Source organism: Wyeomyia smithii, chromosome 2, assembly GCF_029784165.1.
Source record: "Wyeomyia smithii strain HCP4-BCI-WySm-NY-G18 chromosome 2, ASM2978416v1, whole genome shotgun sequence".
NCBI lineage: Eukaryota > Metazoa > Arthropoda > Insecta > Diptera > Culicidae > Wyeomyia > Wyeomyia smithii.
In genome coordinates this window covers 171,533,406-171,558,904 of record NC_073695.1, presented here as the reverse complement: position 1 = coordinate 171,558,904, position 25,499 = coordinate 171,533,406, and the positions used below count along the sequence as shown (strand labels likewise).

At 38.2% G+C, this 25,499-nt stretch overlaps 1 protein-coding gene across 2 annotated transcripts; it reads left to right on the top strand.

Annotated features, from left to right (window-relative positions):
• The first annotated feature begins 7,360 nt into the window (after nucleotides 1–7,360).
• LOC129721237 (farnesol dehydrogenase-like) lies at nucleotides 7,361–15,484 on the top strand. 2 transcript variants are annotated; one of them, XM_055673561.1, is made up of 5 exons: nucleotides 8,258–8,381; nucleotides 13,214–13,284; nucleotides 14,302–14,905; nucleotides 14,969–15,115; nucleotides 15,183–15,484. In XM_055673561.1, the coding sequence occupies exons 2-5, from the start codon at nucleotides 13,277–13,279 to the stop codon at nucleotides 15,222–15,224; spliced, it is 801 nt and encodes a 266-aa protein (XP_055529536.1). In that variant the 5' UTR covers nucleotides 8,258–8,381; nucleotides 13,214–13,276; the 3' UTR covers nucleotides 15,225–15,484. The 2 variants fall into 2 exon arrangements, with proteins under 2 accessions (XP_055529537.1, XP_055529536.1); XM_055673562.1 differs by lacking the exons at nucleotides 8,258–8,381; nucleotides 13,214–13,284 and adding an exon at nucleotides 7,361–7,379 and having other exon boundaries at nucleotides 15,183–15,483.
• Nucleotides 15,485–25,499: the final 10,015 nt, after the last annotated feature.

The window sequence follows — 25,499 nt, the reverse complement described above, 5'->3', positions numbered from 1 at the left end:
ATAGAAAATGCAAATGCATCACGCAGAATTTCTTTGTTGCTTAAAAAGCCATATCGGAAAATTCTCCCGTTTGTAATAGATTTGTTACTTAAAAAATAATAACATTCTTCTTTTGTCAAGAAACAACACACACTCTTGTGCACTCTGTTTTGCACATGTTATGAGAACATGAATATCTAAAAATGGCCGTTACAACTACACACCAAATTTTAACTTGTTTCTTTAAAAGCAGTAACGAAAAAGGTTCCCTTTGTATTAAATTTATTACTTAGAAAGTGTTAACATTCATCTCCAGTCAACAAGCAATACATACTGTCGCATATTTTGCACATTAAACCAATTTCTTCCATTTCCAATTCATCCGGTATACGTGTATAAGTTTGTCCGAACTACTCATACGGAGTAGAGAACAATTATGACAAGAGCTGCCCAATATATTTTTTTCTTCGTTATACACACTCAAAACTGGATTTCGAACTCGGCAAAACAACATCCGAGTTCACTCGGCAATTTTGGATTCAACAGATATTTCAGCAAAAAAATGCTGGTTGCCGAAAGTCGTCAGATCATTTTGCCGAGACTTCGCCCAAAAAACTAATCTTGACGAATCTCGTCTCTATTTTGTGCCGAATTTATCGTTAAACACTGTTGATGCCGAGGTCAGCAAAACATTACTGGTATCGCGGCATAAATTTTACTTGTTGCCGTATTTCGGCAATACAGCTGTCATTCTCATGAAGAGTTGCCGCCATTTTCCTTAGTGCAAATTTATGCGTGTTACGTGTGAGCACACAGGAAGTAGATACAAGTTTGGCTGAAATTTGTGCAAATTACAAGTGTTTACAATCCGGTAGCCGAAAAAAATGTAGTTCAGATTGGTGGGAAGTGGCTGGCACTCAAAAAGTGTAGTTTCAAATTGTGTGAATACAATATTGTATTTGTTTTAAGAATGGGCATTAGACGTAGTTTTAGACTAGATGTTTTGCTCAGGGTACTGGCAAGCAAGATAAAGATAAGTATTCAAGATTTAGTATGAAAAAATTGCTTTACTTACTAAAAGTCATCGAGCTTATAATTTATCTTTTGAAAGAAAACTACCTAATTCACAGTGAAACTATTCTCTGCGATTAGATTCCACTGAAAACGGCTCTTTACTGTGTTCAACATTCACCTTATATAACCGAAAGGTCGTTAAGCCTGTATCAGACTAACCGTTATAGCGGTTGACCGTTACCGTTCCGTTTCTTTTCGACCAATCAGAGCACAGCGGTCGACCGTCGCTTGTTGTTGTTGTAAAAAATAGAATTATTTCTATTTTTGCCGCCAACCGTTCCCAACGTTACATAAGAAATGCTATATTTAAGGTATCCAGCCCAGCGACTTTTAATTAGTGGGAATTTGGATTCATTTTTGCCAGTGTGCATTGGTCAAAAATTGACATCGCCAACCAGCGTTGCCGGTGCTATCAATGTTTTGACTGGCTGTCGTGTGTGCCAAAAAGACAAACACACATTTTTATTTGAGATGTCTCTAAATGTGAATTTGTGTAGGTGTGAAAAGGCACGTTTGCCTTCGCCATGGCAATGACAGCAGTCGCCAACCGTTGGGAACGGTTGGCGGCAAAAATAGAAATAATTCTATTTTTTACAACAACAACAAGCGACGGTCGACCGCTGTGCTCTGATTGGTCGAAAAGGAACGGGACGGTAACGGTCAACCGCTATAACGGTTAGTCTGATACAGGCTTTAGACTGGTTTGCCGCTTCTTGGCTGGATTTGTACCGGTGTACCGCGATTCTCGGCATTGAATGACATCTGTCAAATATTGGTTTTCCTAGATTCTCGGCAAAAGAGATTCAGCAGAGATGGTTGCCGAGCACTCGGCTGTCTAAATCTCGGCACAAACAATGCCGAAATTCGGCGAAATTTTTTAAGTGTGTACAGCATGTAAACGTTGATGACTTCACTGGTTACTGTCCGAGCAAGTACCATCTGAAGAAGATAGGCAAACTCAATGACGAGGAATGCCGCTTCTGCGGACTTGAGAATGAAGCCTCTGAACACCTACTTTGCGAATGCAGAGTATTAATACAACGCAGACAGCGTATCCTCGGTAAAGGATTAAGTCCTTCCGAAATATGAAACGAAAGCCCTCAGAAGACGATCCACTTTTATTTAGCAACTTTATTTAACATATTTCTCAGACGATCCAATTTTATTAAGCAACTTTGAATTATTAAGCAGATACTCGATTAATTTAGCATACGTGAACTGTTTCGAATTAAACTAAACAATTTTCAGATGTATAACGGTTACAACGCCTAGACGATTTCTCTCGTCACTTCAACTAGAGAAAAAAATCGTTCGCAGTGATCGTTGCGTCCTGAAATCGAAAAAAGTTACTGATTTCCCAACACTTCGCATATTATCGCGCACTATAAAATTGAATGTCTTAAGAAAATCAGGACAAATGCTCGAATATGATAAATAAATCAGAACGTCCTAACAAAATCTCAAAATCAAGACATGTTCTGCTAAATCAGGACGGATGGTATCCATTCCATCGCTTCTTTTCAAATTTTTGATACATAAAATACGAGAAGCAGTCAGATTAAAACGAAAGCTTTTAAAATGAAGTGGAGATCATTTTATAAATATATTAGCTCTAAATCTAAACTTTAGTTTTTTTTTTCGAGAGTACTAGAGAGAACTCATTAAAAGCTTTTAACGGCGAAATTCACGCGATTTTTTTTCAAGCGTTTGGTATCCTCTGCGTGAGAAGCGACACCAGTGTACTATATTTATTATCGGCATTAATCTACTGTGAAAATATTTTTCAACATTAGTGTTATGACAACATATGTCCAAAAAATTTAACCGCTCAAAATTCGCGACCGTATAAAGTATACTTGTCGGGGGCATCTTTTGGACATTAAACTATATTTAAAGCCAACGCGTTTTGATATTTATTAGTTTAGTTGATTGTCGTGGAGAATAGAAAATAGATCTTTCTTCTAGTAATATCATTTTAGAATCTATGGAATAGAGATACATATTACCATAAAAAATAATGATGATAAGAAACCTAGTTAAGAGCGCTTCGCATATTAAAACAGAATGAAAAAATGGAAATCTTCCTCTTATATTCCATTTGGAGGACAAATGACCTGCCAGATTTCCTGAAGCTACTACTCTTGTGTACTTTATTGCGATCTCCATCCCCGATCATTGAAACAACGACAAATTCGGCAAAACCAAACGAATAAAATTTATATTTTTTTCCAACACACCACAGCGTGTTTAAAAATGCGGTTGATGTTATTTTGCAACTTCCCCATAAATTGAGTTTCCAACAGAAACACATGGAAAAAGATATACGGTCTCTAATAATTAGGTAGTGGTGAGCCGGGAAAAAAATTCCAATGTCAAATGACCCGAAAATATTTTGTCGACAATTGGTGCAAACTTGGACATCCTGGCCGCATCCAGCTTTCCGTTACCGCCACAAAAAATTTAGATGACAAAAATAAAACTTTGACCGCCCAACGGCGTACGCGGTTTTGTTTATAGCCAGCTGTGAAATAGAGCAAAAAATATACCGATAATTCTTTGATCAAACGGAAGTAATCGCGGCTGCTGCAGAAAACAGCGATTTTTAAACGTTCAGCAATATGTAGCAAATTCATCATCTCTCTTGTTGGACTTATTCAACCCAATAAACAAAACTCTGGAATTAAGATCAGTGCACTATCACTGATAAAACTGTATTTCACCGTTTCAATGATTTCCCGCCCATTCCGGCCGATTTTTCAATGTGGTGTTTTCCGCAGTCATAAAAAACGCTCGTAATGTGATTCATAGCAGCGTGCTAATGTTGGCGCATAAATTTCAAATGAATTTACGGCTTAGTGCCGGAAACTTAGATAGTGATAATCGCGATATAAAATTTAGAATCTAGCACTGGCACTGATCGGAAGGGCAATGCCACAGAGCGTTAGCGGCACGAAACAGACTTATGGGACGAATTAATCATAAATTTATTTTATTAACACATGATACGAAGATGGTGGCCTGTTTCATGGACGTGATTTGAACACACAAGAATCTTCTAGCCCATCGTTATTTATAGCGAAAAAGCAAAGGACGTTCAGTGCGTGGACATTCATTTAGAGTCAAACACACTATATCATTTCATGACAAGTTTTTCCAACATACAGCGTGAGCATAAATATTGAAAATTGTTATAGACGAACGTGGGACTGGAATTAATTGTATTCTATTTTTTGTCCGAGGACTAGCTGCAGAATGGGTAAAACGGTATCGACGGCGAGAGGCTTTTATTACTGTTGTAGTAATTACGTAATTTTTAATATAACCGAATAGCAAAGCTGTTTTCAGTCAAAATAGTCTGTAAATAAACGCCAAATTTGATTTTTTTTATTCGAACTTGGATGTTTTGTATAAACACCATGATTGAAGTGTTTTTCATAAATGGATATACTTTTTAGAATCAAGAGATTTTTTAAAGGTTGTATGCGTTTTAAAATGCACTTTAAATGTTTAAATCATTATAATGAGGTGAATATATCGCCGTAAGTACAGCTGTACATTCAGACACGAGAAAGGTGAATCGCAATTTTGTTTTTTTCGAACGCAAAATTAGAACTTTTGCTTTTTTATTGGCTTTTTCTCACCGAAAAAAGCCAATGAAATAGGAAAAGTAAATAATCACGGTGATCAACCCAACCAATATAACGAAATTAGAACGACAGAAAAAGTGATTTGAATATTTCCTTTAATTATTGTGGAAACTTGAAGCTATGACAAAGAAGTGCGAAGTAATTCAAGAGTGGAGAAATATCAGTCAGTTACTTGTTGAAAGTGAAGTTTTAAAGCATTTATTAAATTTCGAATTTTTCAAGAATAAACGTTTGCCAATGATGTAACATGATTATATAGAGTTCATTTCAAATTATGATCAAATTTCTTAGAGCATTCGTTTTCTAGATATTTGAAATTGAAGCATTACAAATTAGAAATAATTACATCTGCGCTCAGAATTTGTCTGTCAAGAAATTGGTGCTTAAAATTTTACAATTTTTATAGCTTCACGAACATGTTATTCAATATTTTTGTTTTTCATTTATTGTCCATATAATTTTTTTCTCCAAGTATTTTTTTTTTTCAAAACATGATTAGTTTCCCCCACTAATTCCCCATGCAACCAAAGAACTGTGAACTAAAATGTTTTTAATAAAATGTGTGCTTAAAAGCATCTTTAAAATATAAATTCTTGGCAACAACAGATCTTGGAGATTCATGGTTTTCTAAGCTATTTTTCTTTAAGAGCACGTGCGTTGGATGGTAAGCCGTATCGCTAACCATCGCAGGAAAACACTTCAATTGGACGCAACCCGTATTGAGAGTGAGTGACGTGAGCGCACCAAACCACTGCTTTTCTAATCCTCTTTTTTAAAAACAACTAAAGGATTTCCGCAAGGGAGTACTCTCTCACTTATGCTTTGGCCATTAGTAGTTGACGATCTTCTAATAAGCCTGACTGAGAGGGGCTTTGAGGTTATCGGCTTTGCCACATCACCTCTTGCCAGAGGAAAATTCGATTGCAACCGAATGCAATCGACCATAAATTTCGCACTGAAATGGTGCAGGGTTCATCTATGAATCCCTCGAAAACAACTATTATTCCCTTCACACCAAGGAGGAAATATACAATTAAGAAGAATATGACTTGATCATAAATTAAACTGGAACACACACATTGAGAATGCAATGAAGAAGGCATCTAGCGCTCTGTGGGTGTGTAAGAGAAACATTGGTATAAACTGGGGTTTAAAACCCGGGATGATACACTGGTTATATCAAAAAATCATTATACCAAGACTCACCTATGCCTCGCTAGTGTGGTGGCCAAAAACTAATGAAATGGCCGCTCAGACAAAGTTAGGCAAACTACAAAGGCTAGTTTGCGTGTCAATATGCGGAGCTATGAGAAGTACTCCGACGAAATCTTTGGAAGCAATCTTTCATTTCCTTCTACTTCATCAAACGGCGGAGGCGGTAAAAACTGCCCTAAGGCTGAACCGTCACAAAAACTTTCTAGACGAAAATCTAACAAAGCATATTAAAACACTAAAAGATCTTCATTAAAACGAAAAGGGAAAAAGTAGGAACAACTTTGTTTATACATAAAGACTAGGTTATAAACTAATTGGTGATGTTAACTATCAATTGGTAAATTATTGATTCTGCCATTTTTTTAAATTCGACGGACGAAAAAATATGTGCTCCAGTTTTGACGTATTTATTGACTTTTATGATGTTTCGTTCGTCGGTGCGATGGAAAAAGATGGATCACCTACGACAATTTTTCAATATCTCGAAACTGAAATCAGTTTCAACCTGCTTTTCAGATGATTCCATTGATTTTTTGTATATATCATATGATTACACCAGAAAATAAAGGTCTCAAGCATTGGCTCGAGTTTGCAGAATTTTAAGAATGAACTGTGTAGGAGCCATAAATGCCAATCTCCGAGGTTACGAGGATAATTAAGATTTTACTAGATGATACTTGCAAGCAGTCTTCGAGTTCTGAGATGATTCTATTATCTACCACTATTGTTAGCGCTGGTTTGAGTTCCGAAGCGATAGCAAACGGTGTGATAAAAATAGTTACAAAACACAAACAACACTGAAACAGCAGAAAAAATCATCCCAGTGATTTCCGAACTGTTTTTCCAGATGGTAGGACTCCCGTGATGCTGGTAACAACTTACACGGCATGCATCTATGAACATTCTGGGTACTCCCAATATGTTAATGTTACCTGCTGCAAACATCATTCGATAAAAAAAATTGATACATTAAGTCTTCCAAAACATTGGTCCCGGTAATGCTTTCAACAAAACAAGGAATAAAAATCAAATCGACCAATAAATTGTGTTGCCCATATTTGCACGGCATTTGCATAGATCTTTTGTTACTTCTTTCTATTCTTACATTACCAATTATTATTAAACAAACCCTGCATGACAGCTAATTATCTACATTGAACAATACCATACGGGCTACTCGTCATTCCACCACCATTAATTTTCGAGAGTATATTTTAACGATTACATAGGCCATACACTTCCAAGCTGGCGCCAGGGTGAAAACGCTGCCATTTTCAACGAGTAAATTTCGTGTATTTATTCTACGCAATTCTTTCCCGTAGATATAAACGTGATGATGAAAGATATCCCGTCACTTACGGTTTAGTGGTCACCCTTGGGCGTGGAAAGTCTGCGACTCGTGATCGTATAAACGAACTGTCCTGGGAGATTAAACAAATTCAAATAAAAGTGCACTTAACAAGTGTAAGTAAACTTTCGAATAAACCAGACGAATTGGCCTAGCGGAACGTTAGCGTCAAGCAGAATCCTTTTGATTACTCCGCTGTATAAACTGAGTGAGGTCGAAGTTTGATGGGAAATTACTAAATCCGCGCGACGAATAATAAGAACGAGCAGGTGAAAAGCAGAAACGTTTAATTTATTACGTTTCATTTGAGTTTCACTTTGCACGCTTTCATCGATAAATTGCCTGCGAAAACGGGCTATTTCTCTGCGGCGTTTACTCAACAAGTGAAGATTGCTTGCAAAGATCACGTTTCTGTGGTGAAAAAATTAAGAGCAATCTGTTCAGGAGAGGGAGCGGAATTTCACAAAGTTCCTGTTTAAACGCAGATATTTTGACGACCTACGTCTTTGCGAGTGGAATTTTGATTGAGGTAGGAAAGAATGTCTTGATTGTTGGCGTTAAAACTGGGTCACAAACAAATACAGTATCACAATCATTCACATTAAATGAACGATACATAGAACGGTATGATATATGGTGCTGAATGATCTAAAATCAAAGATAGGTCTATGCACAACAAAATTAGCATGCGTTTAAATATTTTCTTTAGCAAGTTTGTTACATCTTACTCCAGTGATGTTGAGTTTGGACTGTGGCTCTGGCCGCATGGAAGGGTTATTCTTGCTGTCACCCTGCTGTGTATACGTTAAGCTTTTTTCTCGCGTGATCGCAGCACCAGTAGCAGCGCTGAGATGGGAAAACTCTTCGCTATCTACAGAGATTTCCGCGAAACTAACGTGCACAGGATAGAGCGCAAACGTTAGACAGCGCTGTGCGGTAACAAATTCACATGCCGAAATTTTCAGTATAAATAGGAGCAGGATAAGTCTCCCAGAACCATTTCGTTGTAGTTAGTCCTGACCGCACCGTAGGGTCAGATAGTGGCTCGAATCGAAACACCGACGACTGCGGAACGGTACAAGTGACATTTACTTCTCGGTCAAAATATAGTTCATAATGTGAGTCTAACAGTGCAAGTGGTGTCATATAGACAATTTAGATGGCTTAAATGGACCGTGATATTCTGCCACAAACAGCTAGGTTGCTTGGAGAAAATTTATGAGACTATAATGAATCAATTAATTTTAATTACACCTGATGCAATTAATGGTGAAATTAGAATAATTTTAGTGAACGAGAAGAAGGCTTTGAAAAGTGATGATGATTTACCTCATGAAATTAAACGTGCGATAAATGTTTTATATTGAATAATAGCAAGGTTCACCATATTGTTATAGTAAAAGGACAGTAACAGCATTTCATTGGCCCGAACCGAACCGAAGATTTTAGTGATATAGCGCGATAAACAGCATGATTGATAACCTATTCACTCTATTTGTGTCATCAATTAAGCAAATACCTGAATCGCATAAGATTGTCCCAAAACGAAAAATTAAACCGTGGGAATATCGAAATATTTCACAATTTTAATGAGAACCGAGCATCTTTTATTTTGTGTCATATACAAATTCTTTTTAATTTATCACATATTACATGTATTTTCTACAAACTTGTTTAGTAACTGTTAAAATTGCCAGCTTTCCGAAAATATGATAGACTATTTTAACGTTATACCAATAATATGAATCAAGATTTGCTTTGCTTATTGACCTTATGAAATGGATGATTACTTAGTAAACGAGAGTGACACTTTTTTTTCATTGTTCCTTTCGAGATCTTTAAGAATGAATGAAAAGTTGACAATATGTAATTAATGGACACTTCTGGGCTTTATAGAATAGCCATATTGCATAGCATAGGTCAGATTTTTTTTTCTGAGGGAAATAAATTGATTTTGGAGTTGGATAGATTACTTCATCTTCCGCGAGACTCCCCACCAATCTCAGTCTATGTTCCTTTTCTAAGTAAAATCATGAAATAACTTCTGTTAAACAAAATTTGCTTGTCAAAGCTGTATGAAACTTGTTAGCACTATTCAACGTAAATTTTGTAGAAGCGTTAAAAGTTATCAATTCTAGCAAAACCAATAGGTGCGATTTAGTAATATTTTTGAAAACAGCTATAATAAATTGCAGGTCAGACTGGGAAAAATTCCGCTGCTGTGGTGTTCAATCAACCAATTTTTCATTACAGTGACACTGATTCTGGCTGGGTTTAGTCCCAAAAACAACCTAATATACTTGCACCAATAGATATCTTATATAAATATGTTTTTCTAATAATAGCGAGTGCTTTTCGAGATCCAAGTAATAGGAATGAGTATCATTCTACGAACTCGTTAGTTGGTGATGCTAATTGTCACTTAGTGAATTAGTGAATTACAACTTATAAAAAAGATTGAATTGCTGATGACATGCACTGACCCAATGAGAGTGGCTTACGTTCAAACATAGTTCGATTGTATTGTTGCTGCCCATTATACCTCTATTCGTGAAAAAGATGCATTGGCTACCTTTAGTTGCACTGAAAAAAAAATTCCCATTTTTTTCTCTATCGTAGAACTACATATTACCGCACTAGAATGGGGTGCATTCTACGGAAACTAAAACCAACGTTGAAAAAGAATATCAAAGGGTAATACTTTTGTAACTACATGATGGATTACAATAATCAATATGTCGTTGGGTTGATGAAATGATGGATAATTTTGAGATGCTTCAGTTACAATTCATTGTACAGCAGTGAAGTTGGATAGAAAGTTTCATGGTCGAATTTTCACGAACAATGAACCGTGCACGCCTAGCACAGACTTCATGAGTAGACACCAACTGCCTGTTGTGACACCAGTAGCAGAAAAAATTGACAGAATCTCCCAGTCTCAATAGATCAACTACTGTTTGCTTCCATGAACCTAGACTATTTTGATGTTTCGAAGATAAAGCTTTTTCGCGATGTTACCTACTTTATCAGAGAAATCAATGATTTGCTGTTAGAATTTTATTAAAACTGATGTCTTGAAGGAAAAACATACTGGCACAGACAACAGTCACGCATTAAACCATGTATAAGTCGATCGCTAGTCATTAATCGTCTATCAGTGCAGTAGAATTCGATTTCATATCGTGTGCAGTCAAGTGAAAACGCTGCCGACACACAGTGAGGCGACTCCATAAAAATGCTGGCGAAACAAAAATGTGTGTAATTATGGAAAATACATATTTTTTAAATAATGTTGAGAAGCTGAACTGAAGTTTGACATTATTTTCACAATTTTTCGTGTCAATTCGTGACAATGTTTCACGTTCATATTTTACGTCGGTTTTACAGTTTTATAAAATTATATGTAACATGCCTGAAAATTTTCCGTATACCAGAAAGGGTATAGAAACATGGTTTAGTTATTAGAAAAATGAAATGAGTATTGATCTCTAATATTGGTCAGAAAATATGTTTCGTGTTGAGAAATTCACGATTCGTCTTTACATCTCAAAAAGGATAACGGCAATGCAAAATAATACAGCTCGCCAGTTTTGATGTTGACAGTTGCCTTAAAGGTGAGTGTCTTGGCGTCTCTCTGGTGTATAGGCTGACTAGCTGATAGCACCTCCCCCTACCCTTTGTGCGAGCTTGAGACGTTTCTCAAAAGAATCGACACGCCGCACGCACCTCGACTTCTCGTCCCAGATCTTGGAAATGAGTTTCTTAAATTCGTCCATAGTGCTCATTTTTGTTCGCCATAACGACCATACGTAAAAGTCCAGGGGATTAAGGTCCAGAGCACTGGGAGGGAAAAAAAGTGTATCGAGAAAATTCTTCCGACACCACGCTTGAACGATATTCGCCGTATGGGCTGGTACGCTTTCCTGTTGAAAGACGTAATGATCCTTTTCGTAGAGGGTCACATCTCTTCCCAGAACCTCGGTCCTATAGTACGAGGCGTTAATTTACACGTTATCCTTGAACACCAGTGGGAGCTCTCCGTTCCTAGATACAGCCCCCCAAACCATCACCAACGCTGCGCTCTAGAAACGCGAGATGATTATGTGCAACGGGGGGATGCACCCACAGCCGATCATTTTAGGCATTGTGCGACTCTTGCAGACAAACAATTTCTCATCATAAAACACGAATTTCTTACCTGTGTGCCCGTGAATCAGATCGATCAGAACTGAACTGAAGAACAGAACTGGATCTAGCGGTTCATTTTCCGACGAACGGGAGCGGGTTCATCTTGATGGCTGCTGGTGTGCCGAACGCAGCCGCACGGATCTCGCACGGTTCTTGGTCGAGCTCGACTGCCGGTATCGACGGATGGTGGTATAGATGAAATTCCGCTTCAACCCGTGGGATTTCAACCGGCGGAAAATGTCACCGGGTCACGCACCTCTCGCAAACAACTATACTTTGGCGTCGTCGCGGTACCTATCTCCTTCATGCACGGTCAACAAACAACAAATGATAGCAAGTCGACACCGTCCCTATACACCAATACCTATAAACAGAATGCACATGATGCGCACCTACACGGCGATGAAAAGTTGTATTCAAACTTATTGAACACCCTGTTCTGACAAAACAACAAATTCTGAAAAAAAAAAAATTTCTCGAGGTTTTCCTGATCTTCCAATTATTTCTTAGAATTCATAAAGCAAAGCAAAGCCTTGGTGCTACATTCCGATTCGGAACTTGACCTTCTGTTTACTAAACACAGACTTCGCAGCCAACCGTTAAGTGTACAGGACAATTGCGGGGCTAGCGCTACGATCCTACTAGCGCTACGATCCTACACCCAATACATAATTATTTTGCTTTTTTGATAAATTAGACTTTTTATTAAAAAGTGTGGTTAACACGGCGATTGCCAAACAAGGATTTTAAGCATAAAAGAAAATCACGTCGGTTACATGCATGTGTGTTTACTAAACGGATGCTGACAATATTCAAATGACACTTCATCTCATAGGAAAAAATGAAGAATTTGTCACGTACGTACACTTACTCAAACATTTAATGATCTAAAGCGGCTGAATCGTTAAATCAATACAGTGTTAGATAACCATGTGGTAAACGCAATACTGTTGTCATACTTACTCTCAGAGATAACAGCTTAACCCATGGTTAAACTGGTAATGAATTTAATGTGTTAAACCAGTCGAAACAACGAAATACCGTTGGCTATGCTGTACAGCTCTTCGCTTTTTATCATCATTAAGGCTAACGAACGCGAAATGGAAACATGACATAAAAAAGATACAATTTCACGATACAAATCCATAACACTAAATATAAAAATAGACTTAAATGTTGAGTGCTCTCAGTTTTTAAAAACTAAAGATTCGAGCTCTGATAGAAGAAGATTTTTATGAACTATGCATGAACGTTCAATTACTACAAAAAGCTTGGCTTTCCATTAGTCATATTGTTTTGGCATCATGTCGATTTCGTGTGAAAGACGCTAGCTAAAATTTCACTGTCGAATATATTTTCTTTTGAAAGTTCAGAGTGAAAAATGCAGAGACAACATGGCTTTGAGGAAGCACAAAATTAGGCAGTTTGTTAGTTGGCAAAAAGAGTCACTGCCACAGTCTGATTAATTGTCTTCTATAGCGACAGCGACATGTTGATTGACTCGTCAGTGGCAATCATTTGCAAAGATACACAAAAGCATCTATTTTCGCGGCAGTTTTTATCGTGCAATGACTACCCAACATTTTCAATAAAACATCTGTTGCCAATATATTCATTACAACAAAGAATTATTCCAACATTAAATAAACGATGTGAGCTATACTAAATTATTACCATCCTGAATTTATCGTGAATAAGATTTTTCTAATCGTTTGATAATTTACCTAACTTCGGTTTTTTTAATTCATATTTATTATTTTAGATTCAATTCACTCTGTGACTTCGAGTTGTTTCGATATTTGATTTCCGTGCGGTTCACTAAATAATGCCCGAGTGAGTTGAAAATTTGCATAGATGTTTTAATCTTATTAAGTTACCATGATTACACGCTTCTCTTTAATTGTAAATGATTTTTTTTTTTAATTTTTTACTAACTATAATTTTGATCTGTTTCCAACCTTTTGAAATCAAATTGTTCAAAACTTTCAGGTTAATATGACGATGAATCAAAATCAAATAAAAAAATGCTTAAGCCTTTTATGCTGCTAGCTAACTTACAATATGCTATAAAAGTAATGCAGTAGTCGATTTATTCCAAGACGCTTCCTTCAAACGATACTCCTACCATTGTTATGATAAAATGTCATCCCGGTGAAAGGGCAAATATTTTTGAAAAAATGTCAGTTGTAAGCCTGTAACGTATAAATATTCACCCGACAAGAACCATCCAACCTGTTTGTCGTTTCAATCTCGTGGCAAATCTGAACTCATTTATTCGGTTTTTTATTTTTGCTTTCTGACATTTTTATTCTTCTGTGCTAAGACAACTGTTTTAAACGCGAAATTGAAACAACTTTCTCTAGTAGATACCGTAGCCAACGAACTCAATAGACTTACAGTCGAAACAGAGTCGGCGCTTCCGCCACGCAAAACCACGAAGCTGCGTGGGGCGCCACAGAGATACAAGCGTGATTATTATCGTGAACTGGGGTGCTTGCCCTTGCTATAATTCTGTGACATCAAGTGAAAGTCTACCTAATTAATAAGATAAAAGAGAGATCTGCTGGTTTTTTTTAATACGCTAACGCCGGTTCTAAGTCGCAACAAAGCATAGCTAGTTTGCATCAAGAATATGAAAATCATTAGGGCTATTCACGTAGCGCTGGTATACGATTACCCAACTGTAAATTGTGTGTTTTCCGTGACACGTCAATTGAGTTAAGTATTTAATAGCTGGATATTTGTGTACGAGCACTATTTGAATACCCCTGTAATATTTATTCAGCTGAATATTATCGAAATATTAATTCATCACTTATTAATAGCAATATTCGTTGATGTTCGTTGCAGATTTTCAGCCATGAATATAGCAGAACGAATGAAACGATGGGAAGGAAAAGTGGCAGTAGTAACCGGAGCTAGTGGTGCCATCGGGGGAGCCATCTCGAAGGAACTTGTCAAAGCCGGTATGATCGTTTGTGCGCTAGCCAGACGACGGGATAAGGTGGAAAAACTGCGCGCCAGTCTGTTTGACGTGGCTGGAAACCTAAACTGTGTAGAATGTGATATCACGGAAGAATCCGACGTGAAGCATGCTTTCGGATGGATCGAAGGAACATACGGCGGTGTCGATCTACTAGTCAACAATGCAGGAGTAATCACAAAGTGCCTCCTCACAGAAAAAAATAACACTAAAGATTTGTACACAACGATGGAGACTAATATCATTGGTTTGTGTCTATGTACTCGAGAAGCCGTTAAGTCGATGAAGGAGCGCGACGTTTACGGTCACATTATTAACATCAACAGTATATTTGGACATAAAGTTCATCAAGCAGTTCCCGGGACGAGGCCATTGAATGGAATGTATCCAGCGTCCAAATATGCAGTCACAGCTATCACCGAATGTATTCGTCAGGAACTGATATACTTAGATACTCAAGTAAAAGTGTCGGTAAGTGGTGTCAAATCATTTTCGATGTAACAGCTATATAAATAATTACACTACAAATCGCAGAGTATTAGTCCGGGGTTAGTGGAAGGCGACATCGTTGCGAACCACACATCGAATGATAACGACATCGTGAAATACATGCCGAAACTCAAACCGGAAGACGTTGCGGAGGCGGTTCTTTATGCCATCACGACGCCAGATAATGTTCAAGTATGTTTTTACAGCGGCACAGCGAGGAAAAACGATTATTTATATTTTTCTTCAACATCTCTCACAGATTCACGAGTTGGTCATCAAACCGATGGGAGAGTTTTTATAACTGAAAAAATCCACATTCGTAACGTAATAAAAACTCATCTAGTGCGATTCAAACATTCATTATAAATGCTGGGCATCCACAGAAATAAGCTTTCGAACGCCACTTTTTAATTATTTTACATTTTATTTATTTACAGCAAATACAAAAAAACTTTGCTATACGCGGTATTATTTGATATGTGAGAAACACATCCGAAGAATCAAATATTATTCTTGACGGCTAGCAGAAGAAACAGTAAACATTATATACGCTTTTTAAATAAAAATTAGCAATAGCGAATTTAATCAGAAATAAAGTCTGACGATAACTATGCACCATTTTGTATATGATCTTATACTCTCGTAATTCTTTACTGCGCCATCCATTATTTCTTTCTTCGCTAATTGAGTGCTTGTGTTGCTCGATTTTGGAGTATAAGTATGGCCTACCCAGACAGGATTTTTTATTTTTGTTACACTGACCTTATCTTTACCCCCTCTCCTATGTAACAATTCGAAACGCTAGTGAGTACCTGATTGATATTTAAAAAAATAAGTAACTTCTAACTAGATTTTTGGTAGAATGAAATATCGTTCATTAAATGATTCTCTTAAATTCTGCACAAATGTAGAAACCCGAAGAGGTCCGTCGCCTCCTACCATGCTCTTCATCGGATACGCCCATGTACATCGCTAAGATTTGCGTGAAATAGTGTCTACAGAAATAGCTTACTTATGGCCGATGCCAATATGAAAAATAGGTTACAGTTGCACGAATGAGAATTAACTAGATTCATTCTTCGTGTTGTTCGATTAAAAATAAAATGAAGCCTAACTAACGATGTCCGCTGTTGTAAGCCCAAAGTAACATTAATGTACAGTTTAAGTTGTAAAGTAGGCAATGTATGTAATTTGTTCGAGGATGCGGAAAGCGAGCAAGGGATGAGGGTGTGATTTAGACTTATAAAAAAATTTCCCTCGTCCAGGCGAGACTCGAACCCGCAATCTCCGATGTCTCCGGCATGATGTTTTGGCCAGTTATTGGGGAGGTAGTTTCCCCTAAGACTCATATCGATCACCCTTCACCAGGGCCGGCGTCACCTTATTTTCCCGAGTGGGTAGTAAGGAATAGGGAAGGTTCATGGGTGACAAAGGCATAGCCGTGGAGGGGGGGGGGGTAGAACCATTGGCCGATATAGTTTCGATACTTTTGGTATCGATACCTTGAGGCCTGAACAGCGCTGTTTTTTATCGATGCAAGCAACTTTGATATTAAGTTGGATCGATACTTTCGCCCTAATGTTTTTTCGATACTAAAGGGAAACTCTAAAATCGGAAAATATTGATTGATTGCTACAAATTGTCTAACGGAACATCCTTGTAGAATTGCGCGGATACGACCCATCGCGGTAATGTCTTCTACAAACAGTGCAGAAATTTGATTTGCGCTCTTTTTGTAAAAGACACCAACAGGATTGAATATACCCGCGCATTTCTAAGGCGGTTTTCATGCCTCTTGCGAGAAAAATTCTCCCGCATTTGATAAAACTGTCTGTGCAGAGCAAAGTCGGAAGCGCCGAGTTTTCATATAAAAAATAAGGCCAGATTTTTCGTACCAAAATTTAAATTAAGCCGCAGACGCGCTTATGCTATTGCACTGATTTGTGTGTGATATATAATTCTGTCCCATCGTTGTCAATCGTTGTACAATTAAGTCTATTGACCGCAGGGATACGATTTTGCAGATTTGTCTTCAAAACGCAGATTTTTAGAGTCGATGTTCAGACTTTTATTGAATCGAAGATAATTACATTTTTTTCCATAGATTCTGCAGATTTTCGTCAGAGTCTCATCATACTTGCGCAGACTTTCTCAACATCTGTGTAAACTTTTGCGGACTTTTATTTGCGCGAACGCAATTTTTTTAAACCACAGGCAAATTTTTTTCGGACTTCAAGCAGATTTTGTCGGTTTTTCGAGTCGTTGCGTACATTTTCCAAAAACACCTGGCATCTCTGATTGCCTAAAGATCAAGATGCTCCGCCCTCGATATCAACCCGGTATCGATACTGCCTGGGAAAAAACTTGAGTATCGATACTTTTGCAAATTCTAGTCAATTCTAGGGGGTAGTGCGACCTACTGATACCTGAACATAATTTCAAGAAAAATCTACAGTGCATCAACAATGGGGTGCCAATGGAATGTTGCAGAGAAATTAGATTTTCGAATTTCGTTCAGTAGTAATGTTTGCATTAAAAAAATGGACTTTTTTTGGATGGTGATAGAAATACTACAAGGTATACAGCCCTAGGGGTTGTATGGAATGGTGACGTAGGACTAAATATTTAATATATGCTAAACTAAATATTATCATATGCTGCGCTTAACTGTTCATAGGTAACACTATCGTTTATTTTTGATAGTCGTTATTTTAAAACTAACGATGCATGAATACATGAAAATTTTACACTAGTAGTAGTTGCGAAAATTCTCATATCTCTTATCTTCAAGCATCTATAGTTCTGAAAAGAACCGATTCCATAATATTCAGTTAAAAATTCGTGCTACAGAACGCTGATAATCGCACCATGAATATTTTGAGTTGACTCGTATGCAGCTCTCGTTTCTCAATGTCGCGTACCTTTAACAGCTGCACTGCTCTCGCTTATGTGTAACAAACTAAACTGAAGCTGAATTTTCTACACGCAGTCTTTTGTATCGAGTTCAGAGCAGATTTTTGCAATTAAGGCGTGGCTACGTAGCTTCGAGAAAGAGGAACAAACCAAAACCACTTCGATACTACTGAGTGATTTTCATAAGCATCAAAAGAAAGGTTTTGCTTTTCCGATGCGCAAATCACTCTGGTTCTTAGATTAACTAATTTTCGTTTCTAACATTTGACTGATAACGGTGTTCGAGTGAACACAAACAAACAATTAAACCGGAAAATCACTCAATTTAGCAGTGCAAATTCTTGAAATGAGGGTTATATCTTGTTGTGATAAACTATTAATAGGTAACACTACCGTTTATATTTGGTGCGTCCTGGTCGTTATTGTAAAAATGATTATTTAGAAATAGATAAAAATTTCACACTAGTAGTAGTTGTGAAAATTCTCATAACTCTTATCTTCATCATCTTAAAGTTCTGAAAAGAACCGATTTCATAATCTTCAGCTCGAAATGTAGCTACAGAATGCTGATGATCACACCACCACCGGTAGCATCGATTATTTTGTTGGCCGCGTATAAAATTTGCTCTCCGCTGTGCCCTCCAGCAGCTGTGCCAGCAAAATATCCTGCATCGTACGATGGTTATTGTTGCTGCCGTGTGCAGAATACAGGTAACATGTTCCGCGGTGCCTGGAAGTTGACTCGTATGCAGCTCTCGTTTCTTAATGTCGCGTACCTTTAACAGCTGCACTGCACTCGCTATTGTGGAACAAACTAAACTGAAGCTGAATTTTCCACACACAATCTTTTGTATCGAGTTAAGCGTCGATTTTTACCATTAAGGCGTGGCCACGTAGCTTATAGAAAGAAAGAGAAACAAACCAATACATCTTCAATACTACTGAGTGATTTTCATAAGCATCAAAAGAAAGTTTTTGCTTTCCCGCTGCGAAAATCACTCTGGTTCTTAGATTAACTAATTTTCGTTTCTTATGTTTGACTGATAACGGTGTTCGAGTGGGCACAAACATACAATTAAACCGGAAAATCACTCAGTTTAGCAGTGAAAATTCTTCAAATGAGGGTTATGTCTTGTTGTGATAAACTATTCATAGGCAATACTACCGTTTATCTTTGGTGCGCCCTGGTCGTTATTGTAAAACTGATTATTGAGAAATAGATGGACATTTCACACTAGGAGTAGTTGTGAAAATTCTCGTAACTCTTATCTTCAAGCATTTATAGTTCTAAAAAGAACCGATTCGATAATCTTCAGCTCGAAATGTATGCTACAGAATGCTGATTATCACACCACCACCGGTAGCATCGATTATTTTGTTGGCCGCGTATAAAATTTGCTCTCCGCTGTGCCCTCCAGCAGCTGTGCCAGCAAAATATCCTGCAGCGTACGATGGTAACTGTTGCTGCCGTGTGCAGAATATAGGTAACATGCTCCGCGGTGCCTGGAAGTTGACTCGTATGCAGCTCTCGTTTCTCAATGTCGCAAAGCTTTAACAGCTGCACCGCACTCGCTATTGTGGAACAAACTAAACTGAAGCTGAATTTTCCACACACAATCTTTTGTATCGAGTTCAGCGTCGATTTTTACCATTAAGGCGTGGCCACGCAGCTTAGACAAAGACAAACAAACCAAAACACTTTGTTGAATCAAAATATGTAGGCAGTGGAATTTATTTCGTCCATGTTATTGTTATCTGTGCTTGGGAAGCAAGCCAAGAACAAGGGAAATGTATGGGAAAGCTTGACCTTGGAACTTTTTACCTTTTTCCACCATTAAGCAGTAAAGCAACAATGTTGAACATAATATCAAAAAATTGTTACACATTTTATCTATCCACCGAAATATAAATGACTAAGATGCATTAAGTCGTTCGCTTGCTATAACCGTTTGAAATCTGACGCAACATTTGCCAGTTTCATTTTCATTTTCACAGTGTAATCTAGTATAGAAAAGAAAGACGTAGTCCTACGTCAAAAAACCTAGACAGATAATTGATTTTAATGAATTTCCCATGGAAGGTAATTATATAGGCACACTTGCAAAAGCAATTCGACGCCCTTGCGAGTGGCTTTCCGGGAATTTACCGGAACATTCGCCATGGTGGACGAAATCATACGTGTAGGCATGTTTTTGAATTCTTTTTTCGTTTTGTTTATCGATTCCTCCTCAATTTTCGCGTCAAAATTGTTGGAGTTAGTCTTACGCTTCTGGTTTGCTTAGAACTCTGAATGGGACGCAGCTGGGAAACGTTGGGTGGGTTGGCCGACCTGGGTACCGCATCGCCGCTTCACCCCTCCAACGTTTGCATTGATTAGTGGCACATCTGTTCAACTAGAGAGCCCAAACACGAGGCAAAATCTCTTTATTTTGAGTATCGACATCTAGCGGTGGAGAGAACGCATTTTACACTTAAAACTTTACTACACTCATACCCAAGCAACAATTGAAACATAATAAAAAAATAAATTGTGATCATTTGTTTCACTAATGAAATTCCGAGGTTTTAAGAAACATTTTTTGTTACTACGATGAAATTGTAAAGAAACAAGCAACAACTAAAGTTGCATCGCTGCTTCAAAAATCTTCACACCAACAACGTAATTCGCGAGGTTAGATTTGTTGTTGAAACGTATAAACGGCATTTGAAAACCTAACCTTCACTGAATAGATCTAGTGGGTGGAGCATATAGGTTGCCAACGTGATGCTTGCGAGATACAAAAAACAAACACACAAAATACTTCTAAAAGTTGCTGTCATGTTCTGAAGCCATGTAACAGCAACTTTTGCTCGATCGTTCGCCTTATATTTGTTTTTGAGATGAGGTTATTTACTGCGTTGTAACTTTTGGGTGCTTGGACTAGAAGTCGTCCAAAAAGTGTGGGTCTCTAAACGAAATATGATAAATTGCTTCAAATTTCATTATCACGCTGAGGTACTGATGAATTGAAGAAGCAAAATTAAAAACTGGTAATGACTATTGCATTGGCATGATAAGGGAAGCAATATTTAAAACTGAGCCATGAACTTGCAATGCAGCATTTACCATGTTGTTATCAAATTCCATGCATAAGTTCATACACATTGCGGTTTCATTCTTGAAACTTGTGTTGAAACAACGAAAATGTTGCAATTGGCTCCACCTTCTGCGCTTTTTTGTCATTGTATATGAAACTGAGATGTATCTGAAACTTAATTTCGCATAAGAATTTGTTGCTGTAATGCACAAAGTTCATTATCGAAACAAATTTTGCTGCTTGGGTACCATTCATACCTGCTCGTGGTGAAGAAGTGTTTCGATTTCTGTTTTCCTCATACAAAATCAAAAAGCAAAAAAAAAACTGCGTGAACTCTCGCCGCTCTTTCGTCGAGAGAATTCTTTGTTCTCTTCAGTACTGGTATAGCGAGAGTGCCTTTTCATGCTAATCGCACAGTACCACCCGCATACGTACGAAGTTTTTTTGTACATATTTTTTTCAATGAATTTCATTGTGGCCCGAGTTGAGAACCGAATATCTTGACTAACGACAATCGTGTTTTTACATTGTACTTAATGTCGCAAGCAGTACTGTGTACAGCGCGTCTAATATGTATTACTCGCAATATTAGGTATAATAAACGGTACGAGAAGAAAACTTCTTGTCGTTAGTCAAGATATTTGGTTTTCAACTCAAGCCACAATGACATTCATTAAAAAAGATGTACAAAAAAACCTTGCATGTATGCGGGTGGTACTGTGCCAACTCTAACTAAAATATTAAAGTAATTCTACTAATTGGTTAAAACGGTTTCAACAGTCGCGCGGCGTACGATTCAAGAAAATTAGTTAAGCAATGTTTTAATGGTTGAATGATTTGTACCTAAATTTTTTCTATCAATGTTGATTGTCAATTGTTACTAGATTTCTGCTTGAATGCTGTTCTGTCTTAACTTGATTTTGATAGATTTAAGATCACCTTTTTGTCCGGTCATTGAAGCAAAAAAAAATAGATTTTTATGCATGTTCAAACTATTGGAGCGAACTGTTTGACTGTTTGAACGATGCACTGTGAAATCAATGTAGGATGGAACAGCAAGAAATGAATGCGAAAGCGTGGGCTAGGATTTGCAGCAGAATTTCGTTCGAAGTTGCATGTCTGTTCTGTGTTAGTGGGCCGACGCCAGATCCGGCCAGAGCACCGCGTATTTGCCCCTATACTATTTTTTAATGTACGACGCAACTTCCGGCAGGCACTTCGTACTTTAAACTTCCCCGATCACGACCAGTACGGAGCTTCTCGCTGCCAGTCGTTGCCATCCTGGGTGAGATAGGTCTCGGCGTCCACTACTACCATCACGTCGCGGTTTGCCGGAGAAATCGACTCGACCATCTTATTCAGCCGCTGACACTGCGTCATTGCCTGCAGCTCCGAGACCTATGGACGGGACTGCCACTTTCTGATGTCCATGTTCGCCAAGTACTTTTCCACTGTTTGGCCGATTGCACCGACCTCCCGATCAAGTGAACGCCACTTTTCCTTCGGTCTTCCTCTTCAGCATTCTTTGGAGTTTCTTGTCGCTCACGAGCGTCGGCCGTACGGAACCGGTCTTTCTTTTGATGCTCTGATTGTAGTCCAACAGTGCCAAGATGTTGTAGATACCGGAATAAATATAACCGGTGTCTTTTTTCCATACGATGTCCGTTTTCGACGCGGCGAGTTCTTTGATCGCGCACACTTCTCAACGGAGTAGCTTCACTGTTTTCACCATTACGGTTAGAGTTTGAGTCATTTTTTTTCTGCAGACTCATGGATTACTATGATTGATGCTGCATGGGTAGTTTTGTCAAAAAAATCGGCATTTTTCAATGCAAACGTTAGGGCTCAATATTTTTGTCTTCGGACTTCTGATGAGGTTTCACTTACAGTCTTGAAAGTCTTACATTTTTGACCAACCTCAAAATGCACAAGAGTAGTTCTTGAAGTTTTCGGAATCGGATTTTTTTTATAGTAAATCTCTTAGAAATGCATGAAATATCGAGATCTGATGTTATTTCATAAAAAAATGTTTGAAAATAAAAAAAAATCAGGGAAACGGAAACTTTTGCGTTGGAAGACTCGAGCTACATCAGAACACACAAGAGATTAAAAAACCGTAACTTTGACCGCTTTGATGCTCTACTTGCAAAAGTCCGATTGAACTCAAATTTGGCATTGAAAATTTTCACGAGAAAACATTGTTAATCTTCAGAACTCTATCGTAAATAAAATTTAGAACTCTATCGTAAATAAAATTCTCTATCGTAAATGAAACAATTGAAAAAATAATCCTTTTATCCTGAGAAACTTTACAACTGTACATAAATCTGTAGATTTATAACCTCTCGCTCAACAATATCCATCGAAAAATCTGTCGCTCGCAACATTAGGGGAGAACCGTACAGGACGCACCAGTTGGGTAAGATGGCCCATGCCCTTAATTCCCCAAAATACTTACACATGTGGCTTTTTATGACGAAATTCTTCGCTTTTCTCATAAAAACCCAGCTTCTCTACAGTTCTCATGTAAAAAAAATGTGCCATAATGACTAAAATACTCAAAAAACTGTGCAATTTGTTACCGTTTCGAACCTTTACCCTATAATACCCATGTAGGGAGAGTGCGTTTCATGCACTGAGGATCACTTTTGATCGATACGCTGAACCGAAAAGTTTACCCTCAAAGTAAAAAGTTTTTTTTTAATATAAAGTGTCGAAAATAAGGTGAATATACCATAAAAGGAGCTACCGATTGGTAAAGAGTTGGTGATAGAAAGAGGCCCCGAAGGAACCCGTAGTGGGAGAATTTACATTTCTGCATTAAAATATAGCATGCGACACCTCTATCTTCAGGATTTTTCATCAGGAATCATCCAAAAGACATATTTTTTAAATACAGATTACGTTGGCCACTCCCGGAACGATCCAGATTCCCCGGATGAACCCGGAATGGGGACATTAACATTATTGCATCAAATAAAGCGTGCGACACTTCTATCTTCAGGATTTTTCATCAGGAATCTTACGTAAGACATATTTCCTAATATAGGCATTTTTATCAGGTAACCCATTACCAAATCCATCCAAAAATTAGCAGGTTTGACATGCCTACCGGAACTCAGGAATATTTCCTATATCCGGTGACATAGACCAGATCTGAGATCAGAAAATGAAACTTCAAAAGTTTTCCAGTTCAATGGTGTTCGAATTATTAAAATCGAATAACATTTAGCAAAGCTATAGCATTTCAAATTTCATCAAAATTTTGCCTATCCTACTTATTTTGACTATCCCCTGTATATATGACACTAAGGGAGCCTTTTATTTGACCTCGTGGTGGGACTCATTAATTTTACGGGCATAACGTGGAATGCTACCGGAGGATTGGCACCACCACCTGCATAAAACGACAGCTGAGAGATTGGAAGAACAACAGTAAGCCGCCCCGCGGTTGAAGCCCCGCCTTCGAGGTCACATGCGCTCGAATTGGAGGCTGTGACGGGCCGGGGTAAAGAACCTGCAGCAGCGAAATATTACCTGGCGAAGGCCGCTGCAATCGTTCCGAGTTGGGATTGACGTCGCCAGTTCACCGAGTGGCAGCCGAACTATTTACACTAAACTATCGGCAGATCAGCAGGAAATACCGCCCCGCTGTCGATCCCCGCCTTTGAGGTCACACGCGCTCTGGTTTGAGGTTGTGACGGGCCGGGGAAGTATTTCCCAGCAGAGTAGCAGCATAACGCGAGCAGCAGCAGAACGGTCGGCCGATCCGCGATAGATTGCACCGTGAGTCATAGTATTAGGGCAAGTGGATAGTAATAAAGAGGTTAAGGCAAAGCTGTGATTTTTTGAATCACATTGATCTGAAAGTAGACCCGGAGCCGACCCTGAGTGCCTTCGTGTGTCTCAAAGTCGATCAGGCGGAAAAGAGGTCTTGAGCACCCACCCCGGAAGTCCCCAGAGGAATGACCAGGGACTTGGGGCTTTCTTTTAACAGCCTGTCCTTCTGGCAGGTTGAGCGATAACAAATTGGCTGTGGCTCTGTCCAACACGTAATTATTCATGACTTTTATTTAAGCTTTTATGATTAACTGATTTGTAAATAATGCAAAAAACTATGGGTCCCCTAACCTTCACACTTTTGGAGTTTATAATACTATGAGTATTTCAAATTATTTCACTAACTTTCGTCAACTTTTACCCAAAAACAATCAAAATTAAAACTGGGGCAGAATGCACTACGAAGAGCTTGCAGGAGATTGCTTGACAACTTAGAGCATGTTCCATTATTTTTTATTTTACTTTCGAGACTTCAAGCGCTTCTCACTTCGCGTGCTGATTTCTGCTAGTGGCATATTGGCCTACTCCTTTGGAGCGTACTGACCTTTGTTGTGGTGCGTTTTGGCCACGGGCTTGTTTGGCGGCAATGGTAATTTTTACCAAAAAAGACATTGAAATCGAGTATTTTATAAAAAACACCGTTGTACATGGATCCTACAATCATCCTACACGTTCAATGTCGCTATGAAATGATTTGAATCGCTGTAAATCGCGCAAATGCTCCCCATTCGCTCTTTTGTATTTTC

What these genes read in the sequence shown, in the direction of transcription:
- LOC129721237 (XM_055673561.1), top strand. An exon ending in ATACTCAAGTAAAAGTGTCG is followed by an intron (nt 14,906 to 14,968) that starts GTAAGTGGTGTC and finishes TACAAATCGCAG; the next exon opens with AGTATTAGTCCGGGGTTAGT. An exon ending in CGACGCCAGATAATGTTCAA is followed by an intron (nt 15,116 to 15,182) that starts GTATGTTTTTAC and finishes CATCTCTCACAG; the next exon opens with ATTCACGAGTTGGTCATCAA.